At 33.4% G+C, this 15,565-nt stretch overlaps 1 protein-coding gene across 1 annotated transcript in view; it reads left to right on the forward strand.

Annotated features, from left to right (window-relative positions):
- LOC140452340 (lachesin-like) overlaps positions 1 to 15,565 on the forward strand; it is a 985,903-nt gene that overhangs the window by 140,078 nt on the left and 830,260 nt on the right. Inside the window, exon 2 of the mRNA XM_072546526.1 lies at positions 3,282 to 3,409. Within this exon, the coding sequence (XP_072402627.1) occupies positions 3,334 to 3,409 (76 nt within the window). The 5' untranslated portion in view covers positions 3,282 to 3,333. The remainder of the gene's footprint in view (positions 1 to 3,281; positions 3,410 to 15,565) is intronic.

Consider the following 15,565-nt stretch of genomic DNA (forward strand, 5'->3'; position numbering starts at 1 on the left):
GCAAGGAAACTGAGGCAAAAAGTATTAATATGGCTGTGTTTAACAGACATTTGCTAGTTTTGGAGGAATTAGAGAGGATAGATATCCGACGCTCATAACGGAGGATAAGAAGAATGTTACGGGATACTCAAAATTCTTTTTCACTAAGTGATGCTCAATTTAGGCAGCAATTCCGGCTTAATAAACAAGCTGCAAATTATTTAATAAGGGAATTAGAACCATATTTGGAGGAAGGTGTTTATGCCTCTAAGATACCCAAAATGTTTAGGGTTAGTATTACTAAGCTGCAGTAAATTTAAAAATATATTAGAATATAACCACTAAGTCAAATCTTAGTGGTTATAACTTAAGGATCTCGCCACATCGCCTTTTTTTTCTTGCCATCTTTTCTTTCAATTCAAAATATAATTGAGAATGGCTACTATTTATGATTTAACAACTCAAACAAGAAAAAAAAGACGTTCACGTAACGGAAACAAAACAAACATTCAACAAGCGTAGTTCAGCCAATAAACAACAGGGCCAACCCAAATTTTTAGCAGTGTCAAAATGATAAAGTAAATATCCCCAGTTTTAAGTACAATCGAAATGAATGAGAATCGCTAGCGATTGCGACTGTCATGGCGTAGTCGCTTTAAAATTTCGACATCGAAATGAAATAGAATCAGGGCCCAGACTTCCACCTGCCTGATGTTGGGTCGTGAAGTTGTCCTGCGATCTACAGTTTGGCTGCAGACCTTCCAGAACATGTTGCAAGAGAATGTGAATATGTCAACCGCCTGAAGTTAAGAATGAACAACATTCATGAACTTGCCCGACAACACATCCAGTTAGCCAGTGATATAATAAAAGATCAATATGATCAATATGATCAATATAAAAGATCAATATGATAAAGCCATAAGGTGATCTGGTGGCTTTATAATCCTCAAGGTTGTCGAAGCTTGTCTCTTAAACTGCAAAGACAATGGGACAGTCCGTATGAAAATAAAAAGAGAATAAACGAAATGATATATCTAATTAAGAAGTTGCCGAAAGGTAAACCAAAAGTTGTTCACATAAATCGTCTTGCACCTTATGCTGGCTAAAATGAAACAGAAGAAGCACGAACCCTCCAACATGAGGTCAAGGATGACCGGCAACCAAGCTTTAATGAATTTATCTCAAATTATGCAGAGAGAAAGAGTGCTAAATTCGGCGTGACCACAGAAGTTGTGCAGGATCTTTTAGTGTTTCGCATTTAGTGTCTCTCTAGCTCACTGTGTTGCCAAAGACCTTAAGATGACTAAAGGAATCTCGTCCGTATTCAAAAAGAATTTCGGTCATTTAGACGAGTTAAAAAATCAGCAGCCTAAAGTTGGAAGAGTACTGAGATTAGAAGATGGTACTTGATCTTTGCTGTATGTAGTGACCAGGAAGTCATATATATAGACAAAGCAAGCTACGTGGATATATTGCGTGCTCTAACTAATTTGAAGAAAATTGTGTGCAATTATGACATAAAGGAATTTGTCCTTACCAAAGATAGGCTAAGCACTAAAAAATCTGGATTTAAAGATTAAAAGAAGGATGCTTAAAGTGATCTTCCGAGATACCGGCGTACGAATTTCTGTGTATTGCATTAACCCGAACAGATCGTGTCCTTCAAAGACAGTAGACTTTTATTTATTTTTGAGGAGTTTATGCAGAGCTAGAGAGTCTTGTACATTTCGTCATCCTGGGCCTCATGTAAAGTTGCTGATCGGGACGTTCAGATCTAAGAGGGAGCAGTGAAACGAAATAGCGTACCTCCGACTCGTGGTACGTGTCACCATTCTCAGAAGGATTTTTTTAAATGTTAAGTTTGTATTAAGATAAAAAAAAAACCTTATTTTTTAAAAGTGTTTAATTTAAAAGGAAACTTAAAGAAAACGTTTTAGTTTCTTGTATGCTGAATAAGACGAGGGTAGCAGGTTTTGCATTGAGCTTGCATTGAGAGAACTCAGTATCCGGTGGGTAGAGGAGTTTGTTTCAGTACGAGAGATCTATGTTAGGTTTTGGGACAGACCTAAGTTAGGCGGTTAGCAAACGAGTTCTACACCAGTATCCAAGGCGTGTTTTTGAACAACCTCGCACAGAGAATTTTTGAAACGGAATCGTTAATAACATTTGATAAAGTTTGTTTAATTGTTTATAAATTCAAAAACGTTAGTATGGGAAAACAATTCAAGGGTATTAAATTTGGACTGAGCATTGTGGAGAGGAAAGTGATTTAGATCATATATTTTTTGGTTGTTCTAAAAATACAGTCTACTCATCCAAACTTATAAATGATTTATTAAAATATAAAATAGCAGCTCCTTGGAACATACTATATTTATTATCACTTGGCTCTGTAGATATTTACAACTCTTTAATTAAATTTTTAAAAGACAGCAAATTATCATTATAATTCTCTAAAAATTATTTAGTTAATCTTGTTACCTTTGTTTTAAACCATTTGTATAACTTCCTCCTCTCCGTGACCTAGTGTTGTTGTGTCTTATATAAATAAATGCCTTGATAGGTCCCTAGGCGAGAAGAGTGTGTTCTCCTAATATCGATGTAATCTTTTATTTTGATAAGGCATTTAGGATTTAGGTACATTATAATGATGGATATTGTCTTATTCCTTTTGTGTCTGGCTGTATGACGAGAAGTCTAAGCAAAAAAAAAACTGCGCAGTTTTGTTTCCAAATTTTTCAAAGTAGGGCACAGGGATATTTGATATATTTTTTTTGTATATGTAATAAAATTTTTGCAAGGTATTTGATCAATATATTTGAATAAATTTTATTTAACATTTCTTGTATTTTCCTTGTACTTCCGCTATATATTTTAACCCTATTAGAAGTTGAAGGTATTTTAGAACCTAGAGAAAACCCTGAGATAAAATTTAAACAATATAATTAAAATTTGGCATCTATAATTAAAGGTTTTGCAATAAATTTGATTAGAATATCAATTGAATTAATTGTTTCATTTTTTATCAATTTATTAAACTTAAATATAATTAATAACTGTTTTTTAATTAGCTCAAAGTACAGTATCATAATCATAATATATATATATATATATATATATATATATATATATATATATATATATATATATATATATATATATATATATATATATATATATTCTGATTTATGTGAATTAATATTATAATAATAATATTTATAATTCATATCATAATTTTTTTGCTCGATTAGTACGCCACTGAATAGCGGGGACCACACTCACTTTAATGTCTGTTGCAGGACCATGGGACTCAGCGGCCACATAGACGGGGTGGATTGAGATCGCGCAATCATGCATAACATACAAGCTCTTCGGACGACATACCCACATCTGCTCTTCTATATGCTGTTGATATTTCAGTTTTACGGTAAGTCTACAATTAGCTTATAGGAAGTCAACGATTGGGGTCAATTCCCGAGTTATTCCTGATGTATTTTCTGCAATACAGCGATACTCTAGAAATCTGTTTTTATAGTTTTAATTCCAGGATAATGGAAATAAATTTTCTGAATAGAATGACCTGTATCTCTTCATTTATTTTACCCATATTTGCAACTATTGCATGTATTAAAAAACAAATAGAAATAACAAAATATTTAAATATTTTATATTTTATTTTCAAAGTATTTAAAATAGACAAATTCATATATTTATTATTTTCGGTTTTCTGTAAAAACAATAATATAAACTGCTTGCAACTTGGAACAACTTATACATTTTAATAATTTTTAAATATAATATGTTAAAATCGTATCAATATTTTTTAAGTGTGTTCAACGGACGACTTTATTTAAGAATAACTCATTTGATTACTTAAAATCAACTTTAACACAATAATCTTCGGCAAGTAATAAAAGTTTATACTGGGTTATATTAATATTCTAAAATTCATCCATCCAGTCCTAAAAGACAAATTAAAAATGTTGACCGAATATACACACGAGTTATCTGGACGACAGAAACAATCTTGCAGAGATAAAAAGTGAAATAGGACCAGATATATTAAAGAAATATGCATAGCATAAAAACGCTAAAAATATAAAAATCTGTAGATCTGAAAAAACCTTGCAGAACTATTAAAACTCATAAATGATAACCACATAACTATAATATTACACTTATTTAACACTATATCTCTTTCAAGGCTGAACTTTTTTTGAGTGAAAATTAAGTTTCCCTTAGAATTAATACGATATACAGTGTCTAAAAAACTTACTTTACTTACTTAATCAGTAGACCCATTTGTACCTTTCGGAGTTGGGCCGTTTATAATACAATTCATTAAATTACAATATTTGACAGTCTTCTGAGGTGTCCTAGCTCTTAACGAACTTTCTCCATTCCTTCCTATTGGATGCCGTCTGTGTTGCTTCCTGCCAAGTCTTACCCTTACTCTGCAGTATCTGCGAGATGTCACTGTTCCATTCTTTAATGGGTCTTCCTCTTCTGTTCTTCCCTATGGGTTTGGCGTCCCACACTCTTTTTACTCGTCTATTATTGTCCATCCGGGTTAGATGTCCGAACCATGCCAATTTTTTCATCTTGATTGAGTCGAGTATCGGTTTGATTTTGAGTCTTTCTCTTATTTCTTCATTTCTGATTCTATCAGTTCTTTTTACTCCGTTCTTCTGAGGCATTTCTGAGGTATTTCGTCTCTCCTGCCTGAATTCTGCTCTGATGTCTTTTGTTTAATATCCAATTTTCTGCTCCATATGTCACTGTAGGTCTATATATTGTTTTGTATATTGTCATCTTGGTCTTTGTTGATATTTCTTTGGTTTTAAGAAACCTCTATTTAGTGTTTGGAATAGTTTTCCTATGTTTTCCATTCTGTTGTTAAGATCGTCCTCAATGTCTTCTTTGTTGTTGATCATTGTTCCTAAGTATTTGTATGAATCATTACTTCTATTTGATCTTACGCCCCTTGTTTCCTTGATATTTTCATTATCCTAGTCTTCTCTTTGTTTACGTTTAAGTTGTATTTGCTTGCTTCTAGGTTCCATTTCTCTAAGTTGTATTTCAGTTTTTCTGCAGTTTCCGCAATTAATACTATGTCGTCTGCAAATATACACATCTCAGCATTTATCATTTGCATTCTGTTCCAACCGATGCAGTATTTCTTGAATGTTTTCTTACATTCTTTCACTATCTCATCTATTACATTTATGAATAGCACTGGGCTGAGACTTCCCCCTTGTCTAACTCCTTGAGTTGTTTCAAATGGTTCTGACTGTATATTTAACATTCTTACTGTATTTGTTGTTTTCATGTATATACTCTTTGTTGCTTCTATCAGTTCTTCACCCACTTGTTTCTTTTTCAAACTTTTCCATATATCTTTTCTTTTGATTGAGTCGAATGCTTTTTCCATGTCTATAAAGCTCAGATATAGTTGCATGGTGAATATATGGTCTTGTGTGTTGTGTCCTTTCCTGAATCCACTTTGTACGTCCTCTAATTTATGTTCTATTTCTTTTCTAATTTTCCTTTCTATTATGGTTTCATATACTTTTGCTACTACACATAGTAGTGATATACCTCTATAGTTCTTACAGTCTCTTGTGTTTCCTTTCTTGTATATAGCTATATTTACTGCATTTGTCCATTCTCTGGGTATTACTTTTCTCTTCCATATTAGGTTATATATGTATAACAATTTTTCTTTTGCTTTTACTCCTATATATTTCATCATTTCTGGTGCTACTTCATCGCTTCCTGGTGCTTTTCCAATCTTTATCTTTCTGATTGCTTCTTCCAGTTCTTCTTTTTCTATAGTTTCTGGGTTTTCCGTGTTTCTCATGGACACTCTTATTGTGGCTTTCCTTCTCCATTGTATTCGCTTGATTTTCATTCAGTATCAGCTGTAAAGGTTCCCTCGATCTTTCCATTATTGTCTTATCGTCGTTTATTGTTAAAAAAAGGTGTAAAAAATGTGCAGAAAAAAAACTCATTTTTTGAATTTTTCACAAATGATATGTCACATTCATGCGCTCTGGGCTTATGTTCTATGGAATGATGCTATATTAGATGCAAATAAAAATTATTTTTATAATTTGTTAACATGCTATTACATACTAACTAAAATAAAACAAAAACTAGGAGTAAATTTTAAACAAATATATCTGAAAATTGAGAGGTACAGCAATTTCAAACTTATAATTATTTTTTGGGGTAATCTGTAAAGTAGGACTTGTTGCGTGACAAACACAAATAAACGTTGCACTTTTCACATCTAACTTTAGACCTACTAGAGCAATTTTCAAATCTGTTCTAGGAGCTAGAATTTCATGAACAATAGAAAAATGTTCATAACAGTCATACCTCCTTGAGTTACTTTAATTATTGGCTGGTCGATACCTTTTTTGGTTTGCAGCTGAATCAATATCCATAGATTCAATACCTTCACTTGTTGATGAAGGATTTTTGATTTTAGTTCCAATTAGACCAGCTACTTCTAATCTGAACTGAAGCAAATCTTGTATTTTTTTTTTGAAGTATCTGCATTAATGGCTTCTGTTCTATATCACTTTGAGGGTCCATTTTTTGTTTTCATGAACGTGCGATAATATTCCATACCTTGGTGTAGAACATTCGCACCTCCCATGATGGTATTGTAGTTGTAAATAAGCTTTGGCATAGAAACTTAAATATAAGCTTTAGAAGCTTTATCCCAGCAATTTACTGTATTGTTAGCTGACAATTCGATAACATTAGCATATATCTATTGTCTTTTCATTAACAACCACTACGTCTCCACACACAAATTGCTGTGATTCGCCTCGTTTCACACAACGATCTTGTTTAAATGGTATCTTTCTCCATTCTGGAAGTCTGTTCATCATCAAAGTACCTGTTCCATGAAGTTTCATTTGAGATAGACGTTCAATGAAGGGTATTGATGAAAAATATCTATCAAAATAGAGACAGCTTCCTGAAGGAATTGACTATGATAAATGTAGAATCACAGCGGCGGAAACTCCAAATGATTTGTCAGGGAAGGGAGTTCTTGAACCTTGATATACCTCAAACTCTATTATTAGACTGTCGCTTGTTGTAGCCACAAACACTGTTAGGCAATTTGTTTTTAACTACTTTTTTTAAACCATTTGGACATCCTCCACAGAAAGGAATAATCTGTTCGTCAATGAAATAATTACCTAGATGTCTTTCTAATCTGTCACATGCTCGTTTAACTGCAGTTATGATGAGTTGTACCAGTATGTCATCGTCAAGCATATCTGTTTCATCTAGCAATGTCCAAGAACGCTTGCGGCACTTGTACATGGCTTTATAATTACTAAAAATTTCATCGCCTCCAAATATGGCCAGTCATCCCTTGTACACCCCCCCCCCATTTTCAGCGTCAGCATCAGATCGCCTTTTAGGGATTTTTTTCAATTCTCTTGCAAAAGAATCACAAAGATTTTTTCACTTTTTTCTGGGCATCTGCACCTGTAATAGAAAAAATACTAATAGTGATTTTTTAGGTACTTGGTAACTGGTACGTCATTTAGAAAACTAGCATTTAGTTTTCGCATATCAAAAACAGCAGTAGCTAATATTGTAAAACAAGCTTGCGTTACTATATGGATGACTTTAGTGCAAAAACACATGCCAGTACCAACAAAGGACAAGTTTCTGAATATAGCTAATGATTTTTGGTAAAAGTAACAATTTCCGAACTGTATTGGTTGCATAGATGGGAAGCACATCCGCATTAAGAAACCGAAAAAAAGCGGTTCCATATATTATAATTACAAAGCATTTTATTCCATTATCTTATTAGCCATTACAGACTTGAATTAAAAATTTATTATCGTTGATATAGGTGCCTATAGTAACGCTAATGATGCCGGAGTATATGATACATGTTTGTTCCGTCGTGCGATCGAATGTGGGAAAATAAAAGTACCAACAAAACATTTTTTGTCAAATTACAATATTAAAGATCCGTTTTTTTTTTGCTTGGTAGTGGAAAACTTATCTCCTAAAACAATTTCCAGACACAAAAACTTCAAAGATCACGGCGATATAATACTTCAACCCAAGAAGCTTTACAGACAAGAGAATTATTTTTAAATTTTTTTTTAACATAACTAGTATGAGTTAGTGGATTTTACCTTTATTATGAGTATTAGTTAAACTTTCAATTATGTACTTAGTGGTGCACCCAAGTCTCTTCTCTTCCAACACTCTTCCAAGCTTTTCTTGCCAATAAACGATTTCTATAATCTTTATGTTTTTTATTCCACAATAAAAGTCTTTGTTCTCGCACTGAATTAATAAGGAGCTCTAGATCGATCGTTATATAAAACTAAAACACGAATATTTGCTTTAATACCCCTTTACCATTCCACTTCTTCACTTCTTCCCGAAAATTCGAAAACGTATTCCACACAAAAATACAACCATAACTTGATATTTTTGCGTCGCGTTGCCGCGTTTGTCGTTCAACTAGGACAATATGTTGGAAAAATATTTACGTATGTTTTATAGATTTCCAAAAAGCCTTTGATAGACATACACATACACTACTATTTCAATGCTTGGACTCAGTTGGTCTGGACACGTATGATATTAGAATGCTCAAAAATCTTTACTACAATCAGACCGCTTGTATTAAGGTGGATCAGGAGGTTTCAGCTAAAGTTTCTATTAAGCTTGGTGTCAGACAGGGATGTGTTATGTCACCGATGTTGTTTAATGCCTACACTGAACCAGTTTATGAGATAGCGTTAAATAATTTTGAATAAAATCCTTTATAAAAAGGTATATAAAAAACCCAGTTGGGCTATGTTGCATTGACAAAACGTTTTCGGAATAAATATTCCATCATCAGTGTCAAGTTAATACATGGATGTAGCCACTAAATATGTGGGTAAAAACCCTTTAAAAATTATTAAATAAGATTTGATTTACATTATGTCTAATTTACAGTTAAGATGTTAAAGTTACCGTTGGATTGGTAACAGGGCGACATATGACTCTACATTAGTTGCGAGTCCTGAGACGGTATGTCTACGAGGACTTTGTCAAAGCAACTCAAGATATAAGTTGACATGAGTTGCTTTGACAAAGTCCTCGTAGACATACCGTCTCAGGACTCGCAACTAATGTAGAGTCATATGTCGCCCTGTTACCAATCCAACGGTAACTTTAACATCTTAACTGTAAATTAGACATAATGTAAATCAAATCTTATTTAATAATTTTTAAAGGGTTTTTACCCACATATTTAGTGGCTACATCCATGTATTAACTTGACACTGATGATGGAATATTTATTCCGAAAACGTTTTGTCAATGCAACATAGCCCAACTGGGTTTTTTATATACCTTTTTATAAAGGATTTTATTCAAAATTTTTTAATATATGGTATACAGCCAAATACAGGAACTTTGTTTCCTTGTGGAGCGTTAAATAATCGTCGTGAATGTGTTAAAATTAATGGTGAAATTACTAATAACATCTGATGTCACCGCTATAATGGCAGAGAGCCTAGAAGACCTTTCAACCTTGAAGTTGAACTCTGTAAACAACAGATGCACTAAAAGGGGCTTAACAATCAATGCAAAGAAAACAAACTGGATGATGGTTGGAAAAATTAGTATCGAAGACTCAGTAATAAAATTAGAAACAAAATCCTGAAAAGGGTGGAACACTTTAGATGTTGGGTAGTTGGATTGACTGCAGGGTTGAAAGTGACGAGAAAATGTTGACCAAAAAAGAACTTGCACGAAAAGCTATAATAACTGGCGTTCTGTATCGTACAGTAGAAGTCTGTCATTCAATCAAATTGATAGAAAAATTGATGGTAAGATACTATGGGACAGAGCTAGAAGTACAGATATACGACGTAGATGTAAGGTGGCGAACATCAAGAACTGGGTAAGAAATAGAAGAGTAGAATGGAACGATCATATAAGGCGAATGACAACAAATAGAGTAGTAAAGACATCAAGAGACAGTTCCCCTATAGGAAGACGATCAGTAGGAAGACCACGAAAACGATGAAACGACAACTTATTGGAGGCACATTAAAAAACAGAAAGAGTTATGTCTATATAAAAAGAAGAAGAAAAAGAAGTCTATTATTGACCACACGTCTAAGAGTATTAAAGTGCTACATCTGGTCCGCTTTGTTCTATGGTTTCGAAACCTAGACAACAAAATTAAAAAATCTCAATAAATTAGAAGCTATCGAGATGTGGTGTTACCGTTGCATGCTCAGAATCCCACAGCACACATATCTAACTAACGTGTGCTAGAGATCATGCACAAAGAGGAGTGAGAATTGGTCCACATCATCAAAATGACAAAGGTGCAATACATCGGCCATATAATGGGAGGACCTAAATATCGCTTACTCCGTTTGATCATTCAGGGCAAAATCGAAGGAAATCGCTGGGTCGGAAGAAAACAACTATCCTGACTGCGTAATATTAGACAATGGACTGGTCGAACGGTTGAGGAAATATTTTTTTACTGAGAAAAATTTGATCAGCTTGTTAATACGATGATAGCCAAAGCTTAAAAACAAGCACGGCACACAAAAAAAGGTGATTGAAGTGTTATTGAAAGCTCCCTCTATATCCAAAAAGGCTTCCAGCATCACCTCTTTATTTTCAATTGAGTTCTCCACTTTTTCTACGAGTCTGTGGAGTGCTGTCGCGATTAAATTCCCTGTTTATAGACATGTTATTCTTGATGTATTGCAGTGTGTACCAATATTTTATCCCTAATATACCTGTTGAGCAGTTTCTCTAATGTCTTTTGTAGGAATGACATTAGACTTATTGGTCTTAGAGACTTTGCCTTTTCCCGTTCTCTTATCCCCGGTTTGGGGATGAAAGTTACTCTAATTTCTCTATATGGCTTTAGGTATGTAGCCAAAGGCTACACTACTTCTAAGAACATTACATATTCTGCTGTACAAAACTTTCGGTCTCTTATAATAACACTGGATATATACCATTCATTCCTGGTAATTTATAGGACTAGGAATGAGTTTATTGTCAAATAGTAAATTTATCAGTTGTGCTAGGACGAGAAAGATATAAGAGTTATCCAGAATCTCTATTGGAATCAAAAAGCACTCAAAAGCAATCAAAAAGAGTGAGACTGAACAAATCAACCAACACAGAAGAATTTGAAATTTTAATAGGGGTGCGACAGGGGTGTATTTTGTCTCCTAATCTCTTTAATCTCTATGTGGAGAACATTTTTGCAGAGGCACTGGAAGGCTCTGAGTGTGGAATAAAGGTAATCGGGTTCCTGATAAATAACATTCGTTACGCCGACGACACCACGATAATAACAGACAACGATCATGATATGCAGGGAATACAACTGCAAGTAGACAATGCTCCAATCCATCAAGTGAAAACATATAAATACTTAAGAATGATGATGAATGACCAATGGGATCCTCAACAAGAAATAAAATGCCGTACCGAACAACCAAGACAAGCTTTTATCAAATTTAAACCGCTACTGTCTAACCGCAAGCTTTATTTCAATCTCCGCTACAGGATGGTTAAATGCTATGTATGGTCCATATTGTTATACGGCATGGAAACATGGACGTTAAGAGTACCTTCCATTAATAACTTGGAGGCCTTTGAAATGTGAACGTTGTGAAGAATGTTCCGCATACAATGGACAGATAATGTGAGAAACAAGTCTTAAGAAAAACAAATACTGAGAGAGAACTACTCAATTTGATCAAGGTACGAAAAATTGGATACCTCAGCCATATTCTGAGAGGAAAAAAATACGCAATCCCTTAAATAATCATCTAGGGAAAGATTGAAGGCAAGAGAGGAGTAGGTCGCAAACAAATGTCGTGTCTACGGAACATCAAGAACTGCACAGGCATAAATAACATTGGCGATCTTTTGCATGCCGCAAAAGACAGACGTCTGGCCTTAAGATAATTCGCCAACGCACTATAGGTGCACGACACTATAAGAAGATAAAGCTAGGTCAAAATAGTTATTAAAAAAAATTAATAGACTGTTTAAAAGCTATTGGTGTATTCCATAAGATTTTATTTTTTTGTATAAAATTGTTTATCCTTTTTTACTATTTTGTAGAAATACCTTTTTTACGACCATGTAATAGACATGGAATATGTATAATGTTTTAGTTAAATAATTGATTTGCAGTGTATATATTTTATGTTAGTATTATTTTCACCATCTGTTTAATTTTCCTGGTACTCATATTTTTCTTGATATTCCAGAGGATCTCTATATTTTATGTTGAGTCAATTTTCCCATTAAAGTAGATTTGACTGATAAATCTACGTTATAATACTGCTTCGAAAGAGTTTTAAATTAGTAAAAACAAATACAAATAATTTCTAGAAGAAATATAAGTTGAATGCTCTATATTATATGTATATTCTATTAATTATTTTTTTTTTATTTAAAGAGCCAAAGTCGCATCCACCCAAAGGGTATTAGCGACATTCCTGTAACATTTGTAATAATATTAAATTTAACATTTGTACCAATCAATCATTGTAACAATTAATTACAATTTGTGAACAATTGAACATTTGTAACAATTATTTAAGTTAAATTTTAGATATTAGAAATAGACATTTGTTCACATTGAGAAGTGTCATTGGGTGCTTGCAAGGATATATTTGTTGCGCTGGATACCGACGCTTCATTGTTTTGGTTGGGGTTTAGTCAAGTTAGTGGTTCGGAGTACTGTGAAGGAATGTGACCTGGCTTCTTGCATCTAAAGCAAATTAAACTGTCTTGAGAAATGAATATTCTATATATCGTGTTGTCAAAAACAAGAGTAAATGACTCTGGTAGTGTTAGACTATAAGGACTGATATAGATTTGTCTTCGAAAACTAAGGATGTGATTGTACTCAGGCATAGAAGCACTAATTTTGAGGAATGTCATCCACTATTTGTTTATTGGATAAATATATACATATGCGATTATTAGATAATCTAGAAGAGAAGATTATATTTTTCGGTCGGATTATATTATATTTCCAAGTGGGAGAAGGGAGTCTTGAAGTTTGGTGTTTTCTAAGGCACTAAAGAAAATTGCTTGGGACTTTAAAGGAAATTGCACTCTCGACGCTGCCGAAGAATATGTAAAACTGTTGTGTGATTCCATGTTTGAATTTATTTCGATAAACGTTAAGTGAAAAGTAAGTCAGACCCTGTACACCTGCTAAAACAGAACCTAAATCGGTCTTTACTAAAGGCGGTTATTTTGCTGGTAAAACAATAACAAATAATTGCAATTTGCTGATTTTAATGCTAATTTAACTGGATATTATGTAAAGAGGTTGTACACTCACAGTTTATTTCAATAAATCACTGAGTTCACAATTTATAACTTATATTAAACTTTGGTAATGTTAAAAATATTCGGAACCCACATTGAATACAACATTATAGTTATCGATACAGAACTGTATCAGATTAGAATCGAGTTGAACCGAACTCCTCTATTAATTATTGTTTTCCTAATTTTTGTAAGGTAAAAATCGTCATTAATGTATGTCTGTTACGTTTACCTAGATTGCAGATGAGTGTTATATACGAATGATAATTTTCAATAACATAAGACTGTTAATTTCGAACACTAGGATACTAATTTAGAGAAATCTCATTAAAATGTCTCACACGTAAGAGAATTGTGATTCTGAGACGGTAAGTTAATTATTCAGACCGATGAAACAAAAGCCTACAACCTACAAAACGCAAGAAATTAAAACAAATAAGATACTCCGCTCGAGTTGCGGTTAATGTGGTAGTAAGCCGAAATTTGAATTCTGCATTTGTCACAAAAGAGTACTCGGCTTAATAACCTGATTTTATTCTAAGTTTTGTTTGTCAACAGCTCCGGAAGATTACGAGAGATGTCTCTTTTAAACGGCTCTAAAATTGTTAGAGAAAATAAATTAATTCGTTAAACTTCGTCTTATCATTAGTATTAAAAACACTTTTACAGCATTCAGCCATACACATACATTTATTTTTTCATGTTTTTTGCCCTATCATCTTATTTCTTCCAAATGTATCTTCTGTGTGCCGGTTAGAGATTATGAGTTTGAGCTCTTCAGTGCTCTGCGCAGGTTCGACTGGGTGCAGAAGTTATTATCCCCAATACGGCATGCCCCAATGGTTAACGGGTATTGTGCTACTGGCACATATAACAGTAGGACTATTGTGTATAAGGTATAATCAAATAAACACTCGCGGATTAACTGAGAATATGACATAAAAATTAAGTTAGGTTAGGTTCAATATGTGTTTTAGCTTATATAAAAAATAAAATTATTTATTTATTAACGGGTAACATACAATTATACACATATTTTCAAAAGGTATGCATCACCCCTCATATTGACGTTTTTACAATTTTATAAATCCGTATCCTTATCACATATTTAATAGCCCTTTTTATATAAAATACACTTTTATTGGTTTTTTATTTTATTTAAATACCCATTTTATTGATCTGGTTTTGCCAGGGTGCAAACATTTGAAACATTTATTCTGGTAAAATTTGTGAAAAAGTGATTTAAAATGAATGGTAATTTAATTTCTGAGTTAGACCGTGCAATGTGCAAGAATTATAGCTTTAGTATAGAGTATGGGCTACTTGTGCCAGATGGTCAAAGTCCAATTCTGGCGCAAATGTCAGTAAACTTTGGATCTGCATTACCGGCCTAGCTTAGAAGTCGGGAAAGATTGGCAAATACACATAAAAAGCTGTCGGTGATCATGAGGTAGATTTTAGAAGAGGAAGGTCTGTTTCCGATTAAACTTTTATATTTAATCAAATATTAGTAAAAAGCTGTGAAAATAATTTATCGGTGTATGCTTAAAAACAAACACATGACGGTATTCACAAAGTCCAATTATACAAAGGAATGGAAAACTTTAGGATACCAAATAAGATCATAGGAAGATGACATAAGACAAGGACAGAGAAGGAACAATATATAACCTAAAACATCGGTGTTTCGCTTATGCCGATGATCTATTTCTAATAAAAAACACAAAACAGATAGTTGCAAACGAATTGAATCTGAGGTTTTGAATACCGCATATTCTGACAACCACGAATAGTCACTCCAGTCGGGTTAGCATTTAACTTTGCACGGTAAGCTGCCCCAAATTTTATTATTTAAACCTTTAGCCGTTTAGTTTTAGCCTTTAAATTTCACCGTTGCATCAGCCGCCATCTTCATGTTAAAAGGACAACAGTTTTTGCTCAATATCTCCGTCATTTTAAACTTTTCAAAAAAATAATATGGACTGAAATTGTTACAAATGCGATTTCCTACAGTTTCTTTTTTACAAATTTATATTATTTATTAGTTAATTATCGCTTAAGGCCATTCAGAAAGGATCAAGGCGGAAAGAGTGAGTGTTTCTCAGAGTAATGCAGTGAGCAACAGAATATATATATCAGAATTTTCATTCGGAGAAATTCTTCTATGTCTGTACCAGCCCTCCAAAGATACGTCAGGTATGCT

The sequence above is a fragment of the Diabrotica undecimpunctata genome, chromosome 10 (genome assembly GCF_040954645.1).
Source record: "Diabrotica undecimpunctata isolate CICGRU chromosome 10, icDiaUnde3, whole genome shotgun sequence".
Taxonomy (NCBI): Eukaryota; Metazoa; Arthropoda; class Insecta; order Coleoptera; family Chrysomelidae; genus Diabrotica; species Diabrotica undecimpunctata.